General features: G+C 39.1%; 1 protein-coding gene across 1 annotated transcript; it reads right to left on the reverse strand.

The window, feature by feature from the left end:
* Nucleotides 1-21,203: 21,203 nt before the first annotated feature.
* LOC102837894 (60S ribosomal protein L12-like) lies at nt 21,204-21,707 on the reverse strand. The gene is made up of 2 exons (XM_006834539.1): nt 21,611-21,707; nt 21,204-21,505 (listed from the first exon to the last, which is right to left on the reverse strand). The coding sequence occupies exons 1-2, from the start codon at nt 21,705-21,707 to the stop codon at nt 21,204-21,206; spliced, it is 399 nt and encodes a 132-aa protein (XP_006834602.1).
* Between the last annotated feature and the right edge of the window lie 3,330 nt (nt 21,708-25,037).

Raw genomic sequence — 25,037 nt, forward strand, 5'->3', positions numbered from 1 at the left:
TTAGTGTCAAATCATCTATCATCCATTTCAAATACTAACTAGCAGTGTCTATTTCCATTCTGCATGTTTCAAGGGAAAAAACCACTTTATATAAAATGTCAAGAATACAGTACACCTTCTCTTGTCTTGCAGCCTGTGCCTGGCCCACCACTTGTACCGTCCCCAGCCCACCCTTTTCCTCTACCAAAATCCAAGACTCAATCCAAACCCAGGGTCTTGCATATATTACATGCATACTTGTTGTTAAGAGCTACTGATTCAGTTTCAATTTACAGGGACCCTGTATAAGTTTCCAAGCCTTTAAATTCTTCACAAGAGTAGAAAGTCTCATCTTTCTCCCACAATACATCTTACTTAGCAGTGTGTTTTCTATGTTTTACCTCCACCTGTTTGGGGAACCAAATCAAACAATCATTTCACATATTAGCGGCCTTTTTGCCAATGGCAGGGCAAGTCTTGTGACCTACTTGGATTACTGTCTGATGCTCAGAACATGGATGGACACACAACACACAAAATGTTCACACATTAAATAAAAGTTACCACAATATCAGCAAAACCAAAATATTCAGATTTAATACACGCAATGTAAAACTATTAGGACATTAAATAACTTACTAAAGAAACTAAACAAAATATGTATTGTATACACAAATATATGTCCCAAACATGACTCTATAAACACTTCAGTAAGCAGTAGCTCCTGTTTGGGGTACAAGGTTTCAATCTTCATTGTTCCTCCTATCCAGGAGAATTTTGAAGGTTCATATGAAATAAAACCCATGTTACCTAAATGATTCCTGGTTTTATGTTCCCACACTACAGTGGTGTGTTCTAGGCGTAAGTGATACTCAAGTATATGAACTGATCTCCCAATCTAAAACTAGGAAGCATAGTCACATTTGCACTGTAGGCACCAAGCGAAATAACAACATCAACAACAACAAAAACAACTACCAGGGTGAGCACACACCTACATTTATAGACAACAAATTTCTGGGAAGCAGGCCTTAGGGTGTGTACCACTCAATTTTAAGTGCTATACTGGGCTGTGGGCAGGAAGAAAGAATGAAAATGCAAGCAGAAAGAGGGAAAAAAGGGGAGGAGGTGGTGGAGAATCTGACTGTACTGATTCCTTGTGCTTCTCAGCTGCATAAACCACAACAGTAGGCCTGGGGGACATGACCCTGGCTGCTGAACTCTGTACACCCACTCAACATGTTCTGGATGTAAACACGTTTCTGTTTCCTACTAAGCAGTGTTATGCTTCTCCAAAAGAGCTGTAAGTATGTGGAGAAATTCCAAAATACTGCCGTGGCCATTTAATCTTTTCATTCTCCTTTTCCCTACCAGCTCCACCCTCTTCACTTAGGGGATAAATTGAACCCAACTCACGTGAACAAATATACCCTACTTGAGAACTAAACCTCAAGTCTTAAGGACCCCAAAGATAATACAATTTATCCAGTAACCTAACGTCCCCTCCAACATTTTGCCAACTTGAAGTGTTTCAGATTCGTATCTGTCTTCTTTCAGAGGGAAATTCAACTCCAAGTACAAATGAACTGTTGTCTGAAATTAGTCTTTAAAGAGAAGTAACAGTATCAAGAGATTTTCCAATTTGTGACTTTAGAAAAAAAAAAAAAAAATCTATCTACTACTACCTCTCCTTTCTAAAATAGCTTTTAAAATCAGACCCTGAAATGCAGTTCACACACTTTCCTAACTCGTGAGTCTAGTGGCTTAGTGCTGCTATGGTGTTCTATCCTAGTCAGCTGGCCCATTGACAAACATCCATTCATTCTTGCTCTCGTCTATATATATATTTATAAACGGCAAGCACAATATAGTCTCTGTCATTCCACATGGTTGAGCAATAGAGATACTGTGTAATAGAGAGGTACCACAAATACAATGCATGATTTCTAAATAAATAGGGTTTATCAAAATATACTAACACAAAGCTGTATTACCAAGGCTTACTTTTTTTGAAACAACACCATAATTTTACTGTATCATCTGGTCATTCCATAAATTGCTCTGACAAGTTTTGTGACTGGAATCACTTATACCTGGATTCAGCAAAAGAAAGATTCAGCTTTCTGCTTCTGTAGAGAGTGCTGTTGAGTCAGAGCTAACTCAACAGCACACAACAACACACCTGGATTCAAGTTCCAGATTGTTGTTGTTATTGTTAGGTGCCATGTTGTCCCAGCAGTAAATTTTGGCAAGTAATGAAACGTCTTTGAGTCTCAGTGTCTTTAATTGAAAGTGAGAACAAAAGTGCCTCCCTACTGTTTGGGTCATCATGAAACATGGAAAGTACCGCTCATAGTAGCAGAAGCATGGACAAATGGTGTGATATTCTATGTAGAATCTTCAGAGACAAAGAAAAAAAAAGTACAAGAAGCAAATCAACTTGAATTTATAGCCTAGAACAGCAACCTACTTCCTGTATGCTGCTGCTGGTGTGTGTCATCGAGCTGGATCCAACTCAAAGCAGTCCTAGATAGATAGGTGTTGTAGGATCAGCACTGGACTGCGACTCACAAGGGCGGCAGTTCAAACCTACCAGCTGCTCCTTAGAAACCCTATACAGGGTCACTATGAGTCAGAACCAACTCGACAGCACCTAACAACAACAAGCTATAAATCTTTACAGGTGCAGAAATCCTCATCTTTCTCCCAAAGAGCAGTAGATGGATTTGAATTGCTGACTTGTGGTTAGCAGCCCCACATGTAATCCACACTAAATATATTCACTGGAAAATCACTTAACTCTTTTGACCTTTACTTTCTGCATCTATAAAAATGAGGATGCCAATATCTACATCAGAGTTCCTGAGTAGTGTGCACCGTTAACACACTCAGCTGCTTACACAAAAAAATTAATTTGGAAGTTCAAGTCCACTGAAAGGTACCTCAAAAGAAAGGCCTATTGACCACCATCCAAAAAATCAGTCATTGAAAGCATCTATGGAGCACAGTTCTACCCATCAAAGATGGAGTCCTCATCAGTAAGAATCAACAACACGGCAATTGGTGTTGGTTTACTAACTACCTCAAAGGGATTTCAAGAGAAAACTTTTATTATTGTTATTGTTGTTAAGTCGGGACAGCTGGTGGGTTTGATACACCAACCTTGTGATTAGAAATTCAGATCCTACACCATATAAGGAGTCCTTAGGAAGATACTAATCAAAACCACAGTAAGACATCACCCTCACCTCCATTAGAATGACAATGATCACAAGAATGAAAAACAATTGGTTTGAAGAGTGATAGAGCAATGTAAAATGGAAAACAGTTCGGTATTTTCTCAAAAAATTAGACATAAAACCACCCTATGACCTATCAATCCTAATCCAAAGTATATACCCAGAAGAACTGACAATAGGAAGGCAAAAGAAACCTGCTCACTGAAGCTCTTTTCACAATAGCCACAATGTCGAAACAAATGAAATGCCCATCAAGATGAAAGGATGAACAACATACGGTATATGAGGGGGCTTTCAAAAGTTTGTGGCAAATCGAATTAAAAGATAATGCATTTTTCCACAAACTTTTTGAAGCCCCTTCATATGTACTATGGAGTACTGTTGTTGTTGTTAAGTGTCATTGGTTCAAACTACCTTGACATCGAGTGCTTATCCTATGGTGCCCACCAGGACTCCTACTCAGTCATAAAAAGAAGTGAAGTACTGATACATGCCACATGGATGAACCTTAAAAACGTCATGCTGAAATTGCTACCATTTAAAGTAGTAGAATCTTACCTATAAATGCAGTGACTCAAAATTCCAACTGGAATGGAAGGATTCTTGGAATGGAAGGAATGTCAAGGAACAACCTTGTTTCTTCGGTGTACTGGGTTGATACAGATGAGAAATTTAGACATTGGCTATCAAAAATGGGCATGGGGGTGCTTGGTGTGGCTCTTTGGGTTAATGCACTGGGCTGCAAAGTCAGATTGAACCACAATGTCGGTGGTTCAAGCTCACTAACCGCTCCTCAGAAACCCTATACAGGGTCACTACGGGTCAGATCCAACTTGATAACAATGTAAAGGCATGAATGGCTTATAAGCTTTCACGATTATGTTTAATTTCAGGATGAGGGGGTTAAGGTAGAATCCCACTAAATAGTTTCTCTCTTTTCCAGATGGATCTGATGAAAGAGTCGGGGAATGACAGTGATAGGATTTTATGACTCAATTGTGAGTAACTGTTAGCAGGATTAATTGTGATAGGATTCTGAAGAGCACAAGCGGAATGTAGGACCCTATCCAGAGACACAGGGACGCTAGAGATGGACGCAGAGATAAGGACATGGAGAGAGGGAGCAGCTGACGACTCTAGATTCACGAAAAGAGAAGGACTGAATACTAGTGGCCAGGAAGCAAGCTTACAGAATGTGGCCTTTGGTTGTTTAAATTATTACATATATATATCCTCATCTCTGCCTTACTCAGGCTAACTTTTAAATACTGAAGCATGATAGTGAGAACGATGTCCCTTTCTATACTTGCTATTACACAAACAGATCCTAGTTTCTCTCTTAGGAAACTATGATTTAGGACAGGTAAATGGACTAGAACATTGGAATCACATTCAAAGTGCACACTGTACCTTTCGGCCAAGATTTAAATCACAGGGGTACACAAGGCTCCAATGGAGAAATAGTACAGTGTGTGCATTCACAAGACTCATATTCACAATTATTGTCCTCCTAGATGTAGGAGTTCAGGCAATTAATTTTCAGAGAGAGAAAAAAAAAAACCTAGACAAAGTTATAATAGTGAAACAGAATATTCAACTTGCTAAAGCCAGAAACACAATCACACTCTTTGCTGGTTTCTAAGTAAATATTCCTAAAACCCTCCCACCGTAGACTGCCTAGGGAATTTCTTTTCTAGGCCAACTGAGCAAACTCCAGGTTTGGGTTGGAACCTCTGTACTGGCTGCTCATTCAAGATAATTTTTAAATGAATGGAACCTTGGTTACCACTTCCATTAACCCTTCTGGAGTTCTCAGTATCAGCTCATAAATAATTATGTTTTTAAATTACAAGGCACATCTTTTAGAAAAATCAGATAAATATTTTCCAAACTATCTTTCTAAAGGAGTTCATGCTTTGGTTTCACTGAATATAGGTAAAAGACCTCCCCACAAGTACCGTGGGCTAATGCGCTGGACTGCAAAGTTGGTTTGAACTGCAAGATTAGTGGTTCAAGCTTACCAGCTACTCCTCGGAATATCTACACAGAGTCGCTGTGGGTCAGAACTGACTCGATGGCACTTAGCAATAACAACCCCCAAGTCATTTTATTAAAAGTATGACATTGTTTCAGCAACAAGAGAGTACAGTGAAAAAAAAAAATAAAAATGAGAGAATGAAACAAAGTCTTTAAATGTCCTTAGCTTGAAGAAAAGCATATTACATAGTGAACTTCTATGTGGGAACTACTGACCTAACTAACATGGTTTGATTACAGAGGCAATAAGGACATCTATTGTTTTGACTGCCCACAAGACTTTTAAAAATACAAAATATCATATGAAATGTGCAAGATTTCATGCAAGAAATTCAAATTTCCATGATCTCTTGGCTAGAGCTTTGTGTCTGCCTGGTAAGTCAGGCTCCATCACTCCCTTCTACTTAAACCCAGACCCCTGTTGACATCTGGGTGTAGAGCTCTGCTTTTAAAGCATTGTTAGGTCTTGGGGTATGGTGCAGGGTAGGACACATATTTGAAATAGTTAGCAGCTACAGAGTCTTTGGAGTCCTGGTGTGATGCTGCAGGATAATGCACTGGACTTCACGGTCAGTTTGAACCACGAGGTTGGCGGTTCAAACTCACCAGCCGCTCCCTGGAAGCCCTAGAGAAGGTCACTATTGAGTCAGAACCGACTCGGTGGCACTTAACAACAACAACAACATAGATTCTTTAGTACAACAGATCTCAGGTGGCATCTAAGAAAAGATTTTGAGGGGGTAGAAAGAGGCAGTCAACCAAGTGTGGACCTAAGTAGAAAGAAGAGGGGGAATGCAGAAGAATAACAAATTCTATCCATCAATAAATTTTTATCTGAGGTCAGTCCTGTTTTTCTTTTTGATAAAATTCATGTTGTGGGAATAGAATCAAACTGATTTCTTAATCTAAGTTTATTTGAAGGGACAATTTAATTCTCACCCGCATGCTCTCTTGGTGGGCCAGAAATGTCCAAGGATTCTTATCATGGTTTGTCAATTTTTCCCTGGTTGGTTCCTATAATAACATGCTATCTTCAGAGATTCCCCCACCCAAGTTGTCCCACTCTGAAGTCAGCACTAATTCACTGTTCTGCTTTTATTAACATCGGGTGAGCTTTAATAAAGGAAACCCAACATTGCTTCATAGGTCAATGTCCTCTCCCCCGACTGTGCAAAAGAGAAAGCAGACTAGCTTCCTCAGGGCTGGTGGGAACATGAGAGTGAAACTCAGATGAATCTTTAGTGGATCCAGGTTTGGTTTTCTGGCAGCAGAATACAACTTAAATTCTCCAGAAACCAGTATTAAGAAAACCACAAAGCATCAGATTACCAAAATAACAAAAACAAGACTTATAACTCAATACACTGCTAGCTAATATATGCACACATGAATGTGTGTTTTTGTGGGTCCAGACATACTCTAGGTTTAAGACAAGAGAATCGAATCTTGTTAGAATCACAAAAACATGGAAGGGAGATTGTCACCAGCCAGTATTTACATAAGTTTTCTCACATAGATTAGAAACCGATTCAGTGGTAAAAGATTCACACCTTGGGTAAAAGCTATGTCCTGAGTAATCTACAAATAAGTCAGGAAATCCTTTCAGAAACCAGGTCCTCTTCTCATGTCTCTGCATTCCAGTGATGTCATTTATTTAGAAGTTAGATTAACCTTGAGTGTAAAACATTCTAGAACAGTGTTACATAAGGTTCTGGACATCAAGTGCCCCAACAACCCAAACACTCTGCCATCCCCTAAAAGCAACAACTCGAAGGCCTGCAGAGAGGGAAAGCAGTCTTCATAATTTGGAAAATCTTGTCAACACCAATTCTTACTGATTCATTAATTCATTTTCTTTTTCTGGAATCTCAACAGCTTTGCAACTTGAATTCTAATGTGCCGAAAGGGAGGTTCTGAGTATGGTCTTCTAAGATCTGCATTCTCATCACTAATATTTTTCTAATAGGCAGACATTCACTGTCCAGCCAGGCTTATGGAAACATAACGTACCTAGTTCCCAAACAAGAAAAGCTCTTAAGAGTTAATTCTCAGTTCTCCTATCTAAAAAGGGGCATTGACTTTTTCCATCCTGCTCAGGTTACGAATAAGTAAAGGTCCATTTTCATGCTTATTGCTTTATAGAAAGCCATACATTTAGGATATGTAAGAGTACTGGTGGCTCTCTGGGCTAGGCATTGGGCTGCTAACCACAGGTCACAGTTCAAACCCATCAGCAGCTTTGTGAAAGACACAAGGCTGTCTACTACCATAAAGAGTCATTGTGAATTGGAATCTACTTAATAGCAGTGGGTTTGGGCTTTGGGGACAGGCTTTTGTTTGTTTACAAAGATGCTGTAATGGTGGTTTCCTTACAAATTTTGCTTCCATTTATTTTGTGCATATTACAAACCTTGCTTTACAATTAGGCTTCTTCTGAATTTGATTTGTTTTTTGTCAACTGTGTCTCTAGCTACTAAAAAGACACTTAATTGTTTGAGGTCAGACCCAGAGGGTGAAATATGAACTACAATAACACTGAGGTCAAAGGACTTTTATAATTTTGGTTCCAACAAAACACTGATCATACAAAAGGAAAAACTCACAGCTTCCTGAAGATGGTCCCCTTCCTCTTGCCTAACACTTGGCTGACCCTCGTTTATCATTCAGTTTTCCAGAGAACAGCCTGGGTCTGAATGACTCAGTGCTGCAGACATTCCTGTTGTGCATGGTTAAAGGGTCCCTCCAGGAAACACTGCTGCTCCAAACTTAACCATATACTGTGAATTGCCTTTCTTGCTTTGTTGTTATTGTGAAGAGCTGATTTTCTTTTGTTTTACCAAGTCTATGTGCTGTCTGTGGTTCAAACCCCACTAGCTGTTCCTTGGAAACCCTAAACAGGGTCACAATGAAATGAAATTGATTCGACGGCACTTAACAACAACAATGTATATACCAAGCAAATTAGCTACATAAGCCAAATGGTTAAGGAAATATCTGGAATGAGTTCTTATGTTTTTTTTTTATTTTTTAAATGTTGTAGGATCCTAAACACTAACCCAAATTAAAAATGACTGCTATCATTTGTTTCAACAGCCCTTTGGTTTATTCCTTTCTAGAGCACCACCTTCTTCTAGCATATTATAACGGATGAGTTTTAAAGGGCATCCATTTCGTTCTTTACAGACAGCAGGTCATATCAGAATTGTGAACTTCATCTTGTGAAGGGAAAATGGTATTAAATTAGAGGCATATAAAAAGCTGGATTTAGAATGAAGATGGATCTGGTGAGAAAACAGTTTCAATGTTCCAGTTTCTCCTCTTCATCAAGTACATTTTCTGTAACTGCACAACAGTCGTTTGTTCCTATAAGTCTCCATGGCTCTGATAGGCTGCACAATCCCATACTCTTACTCTTTCTTACAGTGAAAATTCTAGTAATTATCTAATTCATGATGGTCCTCGTTCTGATCTATCCATACATTGTTAAGACTTCCAAGTTGTTGTTAAAGTGCCGTCGAGTCGGTTCCACTCATAGCAACCCTGTATAGGATTGCTGAGAAGTGTTTGGTGGGTTTCAACAGATCTTAGGTTTAGCAGTCCAGTGCTTATCCTACAGTGTCACACCAGGACTCCAGACTTGGAAATACTGTTGTTGTTAAAGGCCAAGTTGGTTCTGACCCATAGCAACCCTGTATAGGGTTTCTGAGGAGTGGCTGGTGAGCTTGAACTGTTGACCTTGAGGTTCAAATCAACTTTGCAATGCAGCGCATTAACCCACAGCGCATTAACCCACAGCGCCACACCAAGACTTAGAAGTAGGCATCTATTATGTCTATGCACAAATATGGCTAGCATCAAATGGGGCAGTAGTTGGTAACTAATTCTTGTTTCCATGAAATTTGCTAAGGAGGTAAAGAAATAATATTGCCCAAAGTGGTATGGAAGAACAATAGAACAAGTACTAACATATCCGCTATTTTCATCACCACTCATTAAAAATTGCTTCTACACTAACAAAAATTCCAATTAAGAAGTTTAATAAAGCAAAATAAAAGAATAATATCCAATCTACTTAAGTCCTGAAAAACATTTAGGGTTAGAAAGGAAAAGGTTGATTCACCAAAAATACCCTTAGACACAAGAGCTTTCAAAATGCTAGTTCCCAGACTGACTCAACTCTGATTAATTCAATAAAAATATGGGAAATGATGAAACATTAATGAAAAGAGGATCTTGCTGGTTCCATGTTGTACTTGAGACCCCACTTACAAAGCATTAGCTACAATAAGAGGAAAAAATGTTGTCATTTCAAAACACTTGATATATAAGATCATTCTCATTTATAAAAGCCAAAACTGTCATGACAACAGAGCATGTCATGTACTGAGACTGCAAAGTCAAAAATATTGAAACTAATTTCCTTGCTTTACTAAAGTATTTCTGATACGATGCTATTTTAGAAAATGATCTTACAAAAATCTTCTCTGAAGTTCCTGTTTTTATAGGCTAACCATGAGCTTTGCTTTAATCTAGATCAGTTGTTGTTGCTGTTAAGTGCCTTCAAGTTGCTTCCAGCTCAGAGTGACCCTGAATAGGGTTTCCAAGGAGTGGCTGGTGAATTTGAACCACCAACACTGCAGCTGCAGTTCAATGCATTATTCCACAGCGCCACAGTTGCTATTAGAGGTAGAAATTATACCATGAAGAAATTAAAGAAAAGAAAGGAAAATATTCTGAGTTTGAGGGGAGGCTGATGAAAAGAAGAAATATAATTATGCAATATCATGACTTTAATAGAAAGGGCCAAGCCTATATCAAGAGTTACCAAACTTCAGTGATTCACAAACCCCCTTCAACAGAAACAATGTGTTGTGCTACTAATTTTTTTGAAAAGCAATCTGTTGTTTCTCACAGTATAAGTAAAAATGTATATTTATTTATAACAGTATAATTCTAAATTAAAATACATTACATGATGTTAAAATAGCTTTAAGAAATGGGGATAAATAAGGCAGAACTTTTGGAGTTGGCAGGTGGGGTTTAAGAGGCTGAGATTTTGTGAGGCCACTTTAGCTTAACTCTGGTAAGTCCTCAAGAGGACAGGCAATTCCAGCCAACAATTCACACCCACTGTCCTTTCACAATCAGGAGAAAAAACAACAGCATCCTGGCAGGCCAACAGCCACTCTAATAAAAAATGTTTTTCCGGCTGTGGCAGCACCCCCACTCGCCCCACCTCACCCCACCCCAGCCCCTGACCCTTGAAAAACTGTGCAGCAAGATTTCTCTTCCCAGTTTGTCTCCAGTTTGTACTTGAGTAGAGAAGGGAGATCATAAATCCAATAAACTTCCTCCTTAAATCAGGGCAGTTCCTTTCACAGATGTTCATTTTTACTGGCTTCCCCCGCCGCCGCCACCACCACCACATGACAGTAGAAAAAGGGAGGGGAGTACAGATGAAAATGCATTCACTATACCAGTAACTTGTAGACAACACCACCAAGAAAGACTATCAGAGCAGCACAGATATCACCCAACCTCCCCAGGTTTCCCCAGAAATAGGTCCACAGAGGGAGCAAAGCTGGTGAGGAAGTAACACAAGGGTCTCAAGAAACAACAGCAATGTTTGAGGCAAATGGCAAACAAGATGGAAGGATTAAAAATAATACAATGCACTTCAGATTTTGTTTTCCTCCACTTCCTGACATAGCCAGCTATTACTTGGCCAGCTACATAATACAGTTAGTTGCCTTTCCATCCCCACCCATCTGTAATTTTTGTTGTGTTTTAAAATCAGATATTCTGTTCATACACTGATCCATAACAACTCGCTTTTGCTTGGAGGGTGATAATTTTCCCTGGGGTTATTTATTTTTTACTCCATAAACTGTTTCCCGAAAACAACATTTTTATCCAATGTGGAAAGTAATGCTAAATATGACTCCCCAAGTTTAGGCCACGGCTCATCATCATAGCATGTAATCAACAAGGTTTTTTACGTTTATGTGATTGTTTTTTAGCTTTTTAAATACACATGCACACACACAACACAGACAGCCAGAGTTGAAGAGAAGCATCTGTAGCCTTGTGCATGCAAGCAGGCTGTTAAATTCTTGGCTCAAGTACAACAGACAAGTCAGTTAAGACGCCAAAGACTTCTAGGAAAGTTTATGTTCGGGTGTATCATAAACTGTGGCAGTAAACCCAAGTCCTCCTAGAACCTGCCTGAGCACTGTGGTGCAAGTTTTTGGTTTTCAAAGAAAAAAAAATTAATAAACCCAAATGCTCTAATTTGTTTTGTCCCAATCCCAGCCCACCCATACATGTCTACTTCTCTTTTTAAATGCATTCCCTATTGCTAGCCTTATGTGCCACTGTGTTAGACCTATCCTCTGCCCTGTCCCCTTTTTCTGAGTATCCTCATCAATCTCTACCATGGTTAAATCAACTCCAAGACTATTTTTTAAAACTTTTTATTGGGAATTGAATAGAGCAGATCATCAGTTTTACATTCAACAAACCATACATTTTGTTTCATTTCAATGATTGCAATCTCCACCAAGTAACATCAGTTATCCCATGTCTACCTTGTGATTCTTATTTCTCTTCCTCCTGCTTTCACAATGCTTCTGCATTTTGTCTGTAAGAAATGCTACCCTTTTGATTGTGAATGGTTGACCATTCCAGTGTTCATACCTCCCAAGTTTCTGCCCCCTCCACTCCCCACCTATCTACTGCTTGGCAGAAACTGAGTCAGTTCAGTGCCAGACTTGACAGGCAACCAAGGGTTATAGTCTTGGGTTCCTCCAGTCTCTTTCTGACCAATAAACCTGGACTTTTTTATAATATTGTAAATGCCAGGACTTTTTTTAGTTCAAGTTTTCATTCTCGCTCCTGTTCTGAGGCCAAACTAGAGCTCCCACATCTGGTTTCCTAAATTCGGGCGGAAGGAACAGGTCTGCTACACATTTACTTTGCTAATTCATTAGTAACCACATGATGTTCATTTAAATACCATTAAATTCTTTGTTGTTATCACAAGAATACAGCTAATGTCTTTTATATGTCCTAGTGGTAACTCTTTTAGTTTTGTTAATATGCCTGAGACACTCTCAGGATGAGCTGCGGCTGACAAAACTTTGTACTGACATAGAACTTGGGCAGGCTGTCTTCATGCTCTCAAGATGAGAAGAGGACAGGCAATTCCAAACCCACTGGCGTCAAGTTAGTATCAACTCTTAGCAACCTAACAGGACAGAGTAGAACTGCCCCATAGGGTTTCTAAGGCTGTCCATCTTTATGGGACCAGTCTGACACATCTTTCTTCCTCAGAGTAGCTGTTGTTAAGTGCCACTGAGTGGGTTCTGACCCATATGACCCTGTATAGGGTTTCCGAAGCATGACTGGTGAGCTTGAACCACTTGCTGACCTTGTGTGGGTTCAAAATGCCAAGTGCTTTTCACCACCATACCACCAGGGCCTCCTATTTTTCTTAAACATATTTAAAATGGTCACTACAATCAATGACATAGCATCAACATATAAGGGGTAGAAGTTTTTAGATGGTGTTGATTAGTGCTGGTGAGTTGGTTCTGATTCACAGCAACCCTATATAGGGCTTCCAAGGAGTGGCTGGTGGGTTTGAACCACCAACCTGCTGATCAGCAGTCCAATGTTGATCCTACAGTGCTTTGGATAGCACTTCTTATATCCATCTTCACCAAAGGAAGATACTGTTAACAGTAGATACAGTTTGGTAGATATCCTTCTCCACATTATTTGCTGTCTTTATAAGGTTGGTGGTTAATGTGCCGTGGAGTCGGTTCTGATGCACAGCAACCCTGGGTTTCCCAGGCTATAAATCTTTATGGGAGCAGAAAGCCTCATCTTTCTCCCATGGAACCACTGGTCATTTTGAACAGCTAACCTTCAGAATAGCAGCCAGACTTGTAACCACAAAGTTTTAGTGCCTGGTGTGGCACTGTAGGATAAGCACTGAACTGGTAGCTGCAAGGTCGGTAGTTCAAACCCACCAGTCGTTCTTGGAAACCCTATACAGGGTTGCTTTGAGTGGGAATTGATTCAACAGCACACAGTTACAATATATGTAATAAGCACAAGGGATCTACAGTGACTCTTGTTTGCTGTGGAGGCAGCTTATCTGTTTGTCTAGGTCTTTCTTTCATGCTGCTCATTTACCTTAAATGTCTGCCAGTGCTTGCTGATCTAATTGTATCTGCTGTTGGCACAGGTACCTCCTGCGGGCCCTCCACCATAGTGTGAGGTGTTTCTACACCAGGCTCCTATTTAAAATGGGAAGGATTGAAATGCAAACACGGGGTAAGTGGGAATTAGAGGTCATGAGGAGATAAACAGACAATAGGGGCCTCAGAGCTGTCAAATACAGAAAGTTTTACAACAGGTGTAATCTTTCTTCTTTTGGAGGGGCAGCCTTTCTCTTTCATTCCCCCCTTTCTCTTTGAACAGCGGGGAATCATTTGGACTTTTTTCCCTTTGCTTTTCCATCTGAACTCAATTGAGCACCACTATGAGGCACTGGACTCATGGTGTGGCACTGTAGCATTAGCACTGTACTGCAAAACACAACACCAGCAATTCAAACCCACCAGCTCAGCTGCTCCTTGGAAACCCTATATACAGGGTCGCTATCAGTCAGAACTGACTCGATGGCACTTAAGGCCAGAAAAAAATTTTTTTATTATTTTTTTTTATAGAGTTCTATCATGATTTTGAGCAGTGAACAAGTATCAGCCAACTATTTATACAAGAGGGCTTTAAAAAGTTCACGGAAAAATTCTATTATCTTTTAGTTTCATTTTCCACAAATTTTTTTGGAGAATGAAAAATGGGTTCATTCAATTTGAATGGGTTCACTCAAAAACTGGGTTCTACAATCCCTTTACGTTCTTTATCCCACGGCAGTCATTCCTATTCTCCATACCGTGGACGCTGAACTCAGAGACTTGTTCAAGGTGCCACCCACCCAGCAGCTGGCTCACACTTATTTTGTAGCCTCATCATCTTCTCTTTATGAGAAGACTATCATGCGAGGATTGTCCTGACCCCAACTGCCAGATATCTTCCAGAAATTTCTCAGTACTTCTGTCCCAATAAGGATGCCTTTTCCTATGAATCTGTTTCTCTTCCGCCATTGCAATGGGAAGGATGAAGAGTGAAAGCACATAAATGTAGCTATCGTAAATACCTCTGCCCTATACACCTTGACACAATATCCTCTATACTCCCTCATTTTATTTTCAAGCGACATCAAAAACATTAGCTTCTAGCAAATCTAACTTAGCTCATAGGCATCGACATGACTGCTTGTTTTGCAGGCAAATTACAGAAACTGCAAGCAAGACAGCCGTACATATGTACACACATACATACACATTCATATATAAACACATACATACACATATACCATACAATCGCAATCTGAATCTAAAGTAGACATACAATAAGTCAATGATATGATTATTATCTCAGTATTATTCATTGTTTCTTGCACGATCAGCACGTATCTTGGAAAATAGGCTCTTGTGATTAAGTGTTGCTGGTATGGTTTTAATGCTTCAACACCAATTAAACAACTAGGCTTAAAGAGCTAAAAAGCTTACTTGCTGACTTGCTAACTCTAGGATTCCAATAGACTGATCTCTCTCTAGTAGTTCTGATTTCCTGGCTTGATAATTGTGCTTAAAATATTCATAAAATTTCTAACTTCTTCTCTTGTATTCAGTATTTCTTTAAATACATTGTTAATTCATAAAATTAAAATGCTGTCCTTTTCTTTAATCATAAATTGAAAATATTCAAGAATTCAGAATTGCCTCAAATGTAGGTAGAAAAACCTTAAATGATTTCCTACTATTCTTTGCTTTCACTATTATCACTGATACTGCTTCAAATTAAAGACAAAGTTACATTATCATCTATGCTGTTAAGTACCATCAAGTTGGTTACTACTTATAGTGACCCTGGATAGGGTCTCCAAGGATCGGCTGGTGGGTTTGAACCACGAACCTTGTGGTTAGCAGTCCCGTGCTTATCCTACAGTATCACACCAAGACTCCTGAACCACTATAGTGCCCTTAATATCTGAAATCAGTATTAGAAATTTACTGGTAAATTAAATTAAATTTTTACCTAGGTTTTCTACCTATTTTCAAAACAATTCTGCATTCTTTAATATTTACAACTTATGATTCAAGAAAAGTCTAGAATTTTAATTTTATTAAACACTTTATTTTTAAATAGTGAGTAGAAAAGAAAAAAGCTGGAAAATTTACAAATACTTAAAACACAAATATCAAACCTGGAAAACAGACCAAATTTCCTCTGTGATAAGTATCCCTTGCTTTTAGAAAATAAGATTTATGCAGAGAAGTCCATAGTTTATGCTGTGCCATCATTACTGATATTAAAACCCCAAAATGTGACCTAGAAAACAAATAGTAGGTGCTCAATAAATATCTGATGGATGCATGTATTGCCTGGACTGTACACAAGAGCCCACATAGTAACCTATTTGAATTATGGTGTTGGAGTAGAACATTAAAAGTACCATAGACTGCCAGAAGAACAAATAAATCTGTGTAGGAAGAAGTACAGTCAAAGTGCCCCTTAGAAGCCAAGATGGTAAGATGTCTCTCACATATTTCGGACATGTTATCAAGAGGGACCAGCCCCTACAGAAGGACATCATGCTCAGTAAAGCGGAGGATCAGCAAAAAGGAGAAAGACTCCCCCTGAAATGAGATGCACTGACACAGTGCCAACAACAATGGGCTAAAACATAACAACAATTGTGAGGATGGCACAGGACAGGACAACATTTTATACTGTTGTGCATGGGGTCACTATGAGTGAGAACCAACTTGATGGCAGTATGTTAACTTTAACAGTATACTGACTACTCATTTTTGTTTATATATTTTCTAATCTATTTGTAAACCCTCAAATGATAAGATTATAAAATCACTAGTCTTTTTAGGCACCCCGGTGGCAAAATGGTTAAGTGACTGGCTGCTAACCAAAAGGTCAGATGTTCAAACCTCCAAGTTACTCTGTGGGAGAAAAGAGCTGGCAATCTGATTCTGTGAAGAGGCAGTTCTCTGTCCTATAGGGTCATGATGACTCGACAGCACACAACATTGATACCTGGCATGATTACATGACTTTTTCACTCACAATCTCTGAGAAAGATGCAAGGGAAAAAAAAAAAAAAAAAAAGACATATAAAGGGATTTATTGCACACAAAAAAAACTTGCAGAACCCAGCAGCCAAGTCTAAAGCCTTTGAAATTTTAGCAAGTGTAGCTCCGAATAACATAGTAAGGATGTTCCAAGGAACTGTCCTAGATTAAATCAAAGAAACATTGACGTATTTTCAAAATCCGGTGTAAGGCTTGACCTTCAGTGTTTTAAAAATGCAATTAACCAGAAACTATTCTTCACCAAATAATCCTAGTTAATTGAGGTTTTATTAGACAGGCAGTTCATGATAACTAAAAAAATATTTCCTAGACAAAATGCTTATAAGTCTAGTCCCTCAGTTCTCTGCTAACCAGCCCCAGCTATGTAAATAGCTCCTAAAAGAATTGAATATTGTCAAAAACACAGAGTTCTCCTATAACACAGAGTGGCAGGAAGCTGGAGTCTAGGGACACATACACATGCATGCACTGTGGCAGGGGATCATCCTGTAAATTATATTAATTTTACAGAAATTTATTTTGCTGGTTCAAGAAAGAGACCAAATACCAAATGGCTGAATTATAACACAGGAAGATCCTGAGACTGCTCACTCAGGATAAGAATCCTCTTGAGTAGGGCTCCTGGTAACCATGGGGACCAGCAGGTTTCCTTGATATTTATTTATCTTAGGACTGGAGATAACCATATTCTTGCCCTGCCATGAAATCCGGCAATTACTTACGATGATGCAGAGTTAATCAATTACACAATCAAATTCTACCTTTAAATATTTTTCAAAACCTGCATGTTTCTGCCATGTACCACCACAACGTGAGGTATGGTCTAATTTTTTTTTTTTTTCTTTCTTTTTTTAAGATTTCTTTTGGCTGTGAATTCATTCTACTCCTCTCTCAAACTCTTCTTCCCCAGTAGGATTGGAGGAAGAGGTTTTGATTTCTCTTCTATTATAACTGCTAAGCAAAATGAAGTGCTCCACCTTAGTGTTGGGCATATTTTATGAGGATTCAGAAAAAGTCAGTGGATTTCACCACCATGGAGTACTCTTACCACACTAGCACTTCTGTTAGATACGTCCTACCAGCTGCTCCTTGGAAACCCTATGCAGTCTCACTATGGGTTGGAACCCACTCAACAGCATTTAACAACAACAACCATATTCATATTTCTATTAGATACACCCGACCATACTTGTGGAGTCCTGGTGTGGCACTGTGGGTTAATGTGCTGGACTGCAAAGTCGTTTGAACGGCAAGGTTGGTGATTCAAGCTCACCAGCTGCTCCTCAGAAACCCTATACAGGGCTGCTATGGGTCAGAACTGACTCAACAGCACTTAACAACAATAACAACCATACTTGTATTTCTATTAGATACATCCTACCATATTCGTAAGGAGCTCTGGGAGCACAGAGGTTAGCCAGGGTACTATTTTCACAGTCAGCAGTTTGAAACTACCAATGGTTCTGCAGGAGAAAGATAAGGCTTTCTGCTCCCATAAAGATTTATAGCCCCGGAAACCTTATGCAGGGTCACTATGAGCTAGAACCGACTCTACAGCACACAACCGTTACCACCACCACCACCACCATATTCATACTTCTATTAGATACACTTGGTGTTTCGTTTTGTTTTTTAATTGATAGCATCATAAAGGGAAAATGTCTTCTGTTTTCTAACAGCTGCTGGATAAAGTTTCAAATACAAATGCAACTATTTACAAGTTAGAAGCTGCCATGTCATTATATTTTTTTAACTTTTCAGAAAAACTTGCTCAAAATATAATAAAATAAATAAAAGCCACAAAAATTAAATATCACCAATTCTTCTACTCCCTGGAGCAGGGCACATCATGCTTGGTAAAGTAGCAGGTTAGAGAAATGGAAGAAGATCCCCATGTGATGGACTGGCACTGTGGCAGCATCAATGGGCTCAAATTTAACAACAGTTGTGAGGATAGCACACTACCAGACAGTGCTTGGTTTCATTATGCAAAGGGTTTCTATGAATCAGAACCGACACGACAGCACCTAACAACAACAACAACAGCATTCTACTACTACTGGTGAGCAATCTTGAAACTGATCATATCTCATACGCAGCAGCTATGGTGGAAAATCCAAGACTCTGCCACATCCAGTATTTTTCTACAAACAAGATGCATTAATACACCAGAGACACTCAACTTTCCAAGAGCATCTTTTATTCCTTCAGTGAAATAAATCTCTTCTGCATCATTTCTTTAAAGTCTAGAACTTACAGTCACTAACATCTCCCTTTTTAAAAAGATGTGGTCATTGAGAAATGACAATGTGGGCTTCAAAACTGCATCAACAAGGAAAGAGATGCTAGTGGGTGCCAATACCTTGGACCAAAGCAAATACAGGCAGTCCCTGGGTTACCGTTCAAGTCCAAAAAGTCAACTTAGGGACAGCTCATGTTGCTGTTGTTAAGTGCTGTCAAGTCAATTCTGACCCTATATAGGGTTTCTGAGGAGCAGCTGGTGAACTTGAACTGCCGACCTGACATTCAAACAGCTTTGCAGTCTGGCACATTAACCCACTGTGCCACACCAGGACTCTAGTTGACCAACAGAAGGTCCATTATCTGGTCCTCATCACTGTAGATACTCATACATTAAGCACTAACAGCTCAATCCTGCAACCTGCAAAAATATATCTAAGTATTGCTCACATCTTCCCCACCCAAAAACAGTCTCTAAGATCACAGCTTTCGGGTTTTGGGGAAGTCTTCTTTCTTCATGGAAACCGTGTCTGGATTACACATTTCCCTGGTTCTCAAGGGGCAGCAAACATTAGCTATAAGCTGCAAATAAATAGCTTCAAAAGATGAACAATTTCTATGGTAGTTTGGAAACACATGTGTACCGTTACAGTACTGGGGTCTTGGCAAGCTCGCTGTTAGTAAAGGAGGAGCTAGAGAGAAGGGACCCCAAGTAATGGGCTATTAAATGCAAATAACACCAATGTTGAGTCCTTCCCTGGGGCTCAGCACTGGGAAGGGAGGACACAAGCAGAGACAATGTAAGGGGACAGTGGTACCGCCTTCCCTTTTACTGTTCTGCTCCTAATAATAATCCTTAAAGGTTCTGGGCTTCTCTTGTTACATGTTTCCATGTCTGCTAAACCAGGTTTAGAAAGTCTGCTTTGCACACCACGTGCCAAGTCCAGGGACAGAATCCAATTGTAATTGGCTGAACTGGATCTAAAACCTCACAAACCCACAAGCAAAAACTAGGAGAGCTCTTACACTTATTATTATTTTTTTAAATGTGTCTGTCATTGTGGTTATGGAAATAGTTGATTCTAATTTTAACCAACACCTAATACTATTTCAGCACATTCCTCTGGTTAAAGAAAACTATGACTTTCCAGTCAGTGACGGCAGTGACACAGACATGAACTTGGAGAATTCAGCTTCCAAGTTTCAGCCACTTCACTGACTTTAAAAAGTCAATGAAGAAATAAATATAGTCTAATCTACATAGACTGCTATGGCTATCTGACGAGACAGACCATTAGATTCGTATTTTGTAACTAATATTTGATAAAATGAATACACAAAAATTTTGCATCCCATGGGGATGACACGGAAATTTTTGAAGTAAAAGCGATTCTGGCTCTCAATGGGCTTGTAATCTCAGAGAAATAAGCCTTTGGCTCATAAACAGAAGACCCCATTGAAAAAATTTCATAAGAGGAGACCTTGGGAAAATTGGTTGTGTGTGTTGTTGTTGTTTTTTATAAAATAATTCAACAAAAATTATGGCTTAGCTGCTGGTTTATAACATTATAAAAGAGGTCTCAATGAGACAATACTTGGGGCAGAAGTGAAGTTATAGTAGTAGTAATTGGTGGGTATTAATAACAGCCAATATGTATAGAATTCCAAAAACTGTTTTAAAGGTTTGAACATCTAATTTAAACCTCAACTGCTGGTGGCGCAATGACTAAGCACCTGGCTGCTAACTGAAAGATCAGTGATTCAAACCCACCAGCTGCTCCTTAGGAGAAAAGACCTCGCAATCAGCTTTAAAACATTGTGGGATCCAGAGAAGCAGCGACCCCAGAGATGGGGACATGGAGAGATAGAGTAGCTGAAGACTCTAGACTCATGGAAAAAGAAAGGCTGTGTGCTGGTGGCCAGGAGGCAGGCTTGTAGAATGTGCCCTTTGGTTTTTAAATCATTACATATTTCTGAGTATTTCTGTGTACATTCTCTACGCCTCCCTACACCCAAAAAAAAAAAAAAACAGAGGGAAGAGAAGCAAATATTGTTGAATGATGATGCACGGAGGAGACTGTAATGGATGTAATGAAACAATGAGTGTAAAACCAACGTTCTCTCATGTAAACTATCACTCAATTCACAATAAAAACTTTTAAAACAACAAAAACAACGTGGGGCAGTTCTACTATGTCTTACAGTCGCCATGAGTCAGAACTGATTGGGTAGCACACACCACCACCACTACCCTATGAAAGTGGTAACAATAATTACCCCCATTTTATGCAAGAATACAATAGAATTTAGATCAGTTAAATAAACAAACCTGCCCAAGTCATTCAGCTTTTCAGAGGAAAAACTAGGATTCAAATTCAAGAAGTCTGAGTGTGGAACCTATGCTATACTGTTTTGTTTGTTTCTTTGTTATCAAATGATCCTTTATTGAATATTTTCTTTGTAGTTTTTAACTAGATGAGCATTCCACAGCACCACTATTGATGTAACCTAAGATGTCATGAGGGTGGTGGCCATCAACGTTGCAGCCCACTGACAGGGGAGTCCCCAGGATCTTTTTAATAGTCCCAGAGAGTTCTCTGGCCAAAGACCAGTGTTGCATCTGATGGGCAATGCTGATAAGCTCATCTAAACAGATATTTCCACTGTGCTTTATATTTTTCTGCTTCTTTCTGTCTCTGGGTGGTTCCTTGAGAGCTTTGATGATCAGGGCAGAGGCACAAGGCACAAGGCACCACCTCAATATGGGCCTGTCTGTTCTGAATGGTCAGTTTCACTGTAATCCTTAACCCCTTCCAGTCACCAGTTGCTTTGGCAATGTCATCACCAACCTTTTTGGGAGACAAACTCAGGAGGCCAATTTGGGGGCCAGAGCAGATGTAGCCCTGACTTCCCCATCAGTGAACCTCAGGTACACGACTTTGACCACTTTGGGGTTGAACTTGGGAGGCATGGCAGAAGCGGCTGGTGTCGGATGAACCCAGATGCGGGATGATCGTGAAAGCCGAAAAAGCTATGTTATACTTTTAATTACATTGTCTCACATTCAAAGCCCATTAAAGCCAGTCTTATATATTTCCCCACCAGCTGATAAGAAGATGCTAGGTGAAGAGCAAGGGAATCAAGAAGACTCAATGCACCACAGTATCACCACTGCAGTAGTAGTAGTGCAAATCCTGCTGGCTGGTCTAACAAATGTGCTGCTTCCAATGTGAAGGAAGAGGAATTCATGTACATGCAGTTACGGCACGAAAGAATTCTATTTAGTTGATTGAGAGAAAGAAAGTCCCACCCTTTCCTAAAACGCAGATTTATATAGTATAAGGAAATGCACAGTTTGAAGTCTATGGATATTGGTATTTAATAATAATAAAATGATAATAATAATAATAATAATAAAAGCTTACATGCTCAGGCTTTCTGTTTCTTCCTTTTATAGCTTAGTATTCATTCAGATATTTGAAACTTTTATAGCTACCTATCACGAACCTTTTACACAGGCATCAGCCAGAGAAAGGCGAAGACTCTGATTCCTGGGTCCTTAACAAGGCTCTACTGTACTCAGTGTTGTTGTTGTTGTTAAGTGCTGTCGAGTCGCTTCCGACCCATAGCGACCCTGTACAGGGTTTCCGAGGGTGTAAATCCTTACGGGAGTAGAAAGCCTCATCTTTCTCCCGCGGAGCGGCTGGTAGTTTCGAACCGCTGACCTTAAGGTTCGCAGCCCGATTCGTAACCACTACGCTACCAGAGCTCCTTCTGTACTTAGTGTAACTGAGGTTATTTGAGTCATTTCACTCAAATCATCTCTAAGGCATGCAAAGTTCTCCAGAATTTAAATCAAAGTTCTATAAAGCTGACTGAGGCAGTGTGATTTAAAAGGCAACTATGAGAATTATCCAAATGGCTGAATGGAATCATAAAGGCAGGCAGTTATCCCCAGGCTAGCATTAAGGCTTTATTTATGCAGCTAGTATTCCCCTGTCAGTCTACCATGCATGAACCGAAAGGAGTACATTGAAAAAAGAAACTGTATAAAGTTGTTTCAACATGACCCCAATTTCCTAGAAGACTTGTCATTATCCATTTCATTGGAAAAATCCTAAATGTAAAACAAAATGTAACCTCAGTTATTTAGTTTAAATGGCACAGTTTGAAGGAATGCTGTATCTACAGGAGAGATGTCAATTCCAATTGTAAGTTAATCACCTGAGGTGCTTAAAACAATACCATTTCCAGGGTCCCAGCCCAGAACAATTAAGTCAGAATCTTTGGGGATGGTAGTTGGGCATAATTTTTTTTTTTAACGCACCCCATCTGAGTCGCATGTGCAAGCAGGATAGAGAAGTACTAAAAAGGCCAATGTTTTGCTTCCTGGCTACTGAAAATGCTGATGAAAGGCACAATCAGGTTAATCCTATAAAAGGAAATGGATTATTATATAAAGGAGGGGAAAGTTAAAGTTTGATCAATTAAATGTATTTTAGACAAATGAATGAGCCAATGATTAAATAAATGATCTACTAGGGACTCTAAATCTCTTAAGTAAACTGTACGGCAATAAAGTATTGATATATGTTAAGACATAAGCAGAAATATCTTATTTCAAACTCTTCTACTGAGAAGAAACATTCAAAATTCTAAATCTGACCTTTTTGTGCGAGCAGTGTTTACCTTCTGTTGAGAGCCATAAAAGGGAGCACATGCAATAAATTTATTTAAACACACAGAGGCAGATTATGAACAAATACATACATATGCTTAAAATCAGCACACAACTATGGGAGGTATTTGTATAAATATATGTGTCTTACAAAATTCAATTAATGTGTATAGAGAGACTTTGAAACTATGCCTAATATAAAGGCCAAAATTCTGTTTCTACTGTACTAAAAAAATGAGTCATCTATGCGGAAAACACCAGTGTTCTATTCATAGGTTCTTTGGAGGTCTCACTGGAAAAATGAACAGTGCACGCAAGGCTGACGACACATTCTTTACTGCATACATCTGGTTTTCATGTATGCTCTATGCTTCAAAATGCTTACCGTCAAGAATCCTATGTTATAGGATTGACCATTTAGTCCTTGGTCGTATATGCCAATGGCATTCTTGATATAAAAATTTAAGCAAGCTGTTTTTGGGCAACTTCTGGTTTTGCTAATTCATATTTTAAAAAATAACAGGATTAATACAGATTTGTGAGTTATAGTAGATTATATCTGCTAGACTAAAGAATGGTCGTGGTTTGATGCCTCCTAAGATTGGCAGCTGGAGCTCTGGTAGCATAGTGGTTACGACTCGGGCTGCTAATCTCACGGTCAACAGTTTGAAACTACCAGCTGTTCCGCAGGAGAAAGATGAGGCTTTCTGCTCCCATAAAGATTTACAGACTGCTCTGGGTCAGGCTCAGATCGTTACCCCACCTGCCTCATCCTAGAGGCCAGGCTAGAGAGGCAGCCCACCTAGGACACACTTGTCTCAAGATAACCACAGGAACACAAAAGTCCACTTTTAAGGCATCATGATTAAGGCATATCTGTGGTATCAGGTCCTTTCATACTCCCAAAGCCAAACAGGTCATAGGTCAAACCCCAAGTGGAGTAGAAAATATACTCTCATGCAATGGAGGTCAAATGACAAGAGAAGGAAACCGATATAAAAAATATATTTCTAACCTACCACATCTATAAATCCATTAACCAAATAAAAACAAAAACCAATATTCTAGTTAGGTTTTTTCCTCTTCTCAAATAACGTAAAAAAAAAAAAAAAAAAAACAAAACATGTTGATAATCTAAATTTAAAACATCAAAATTGAAAGGCTAAAATAAAACTAACCCGGTAACACAGACTTTAAAAACATTCTATCAAAAACACCCTTATAGTTGGAAATGAAGGTGATGAATTTACATACTGGAACGGTAAGAGAACTCAAAAAAATAAAATGAAGAAGGTGATGTTGGGGTACATGTGAAAATTTCAAGTAAAATGCCTTTATTGTGTGACACTGTGGAATAATGGACTGGGCCACAAGGTCAGTTTGAATCACAAGGTTGGCAATTCAAATTCACCAACCACTCCTTAGAAATCCTATCTATACAGGGTCATTAGGAGTCAGAATTGATTTGAAGGCACTCCACAACAAGAAGAGTGAAAAAATAAGAGATATTCTAAAACCAATGCGTTTAATATTATTTCAAATGTGTAACTAATTATTAATTAACTTCCTGTTGTTTCATATTGTTGTTGTTGTCAGGTGCCATCGAGTCGGAACCGACTCATA

The sequence above is a fragment of the Chrysochloris asiatica genome, unplaced genomic scaffold (assembly GCF_000296735.1).
Source record: "Chrysochloris asiatica unplaced genomic scaffold, ChrAsi1.0 scaffold00012, whole genome shotgun sequence".
Classification (NCBI taxonomy): domain Eukaryota; kingdom Metazoa; phylum Chordata; class Mammalia; order Afrosoricida; family Chrysochloridae; genus Chrysochloris; species Chrysochloris asiatica.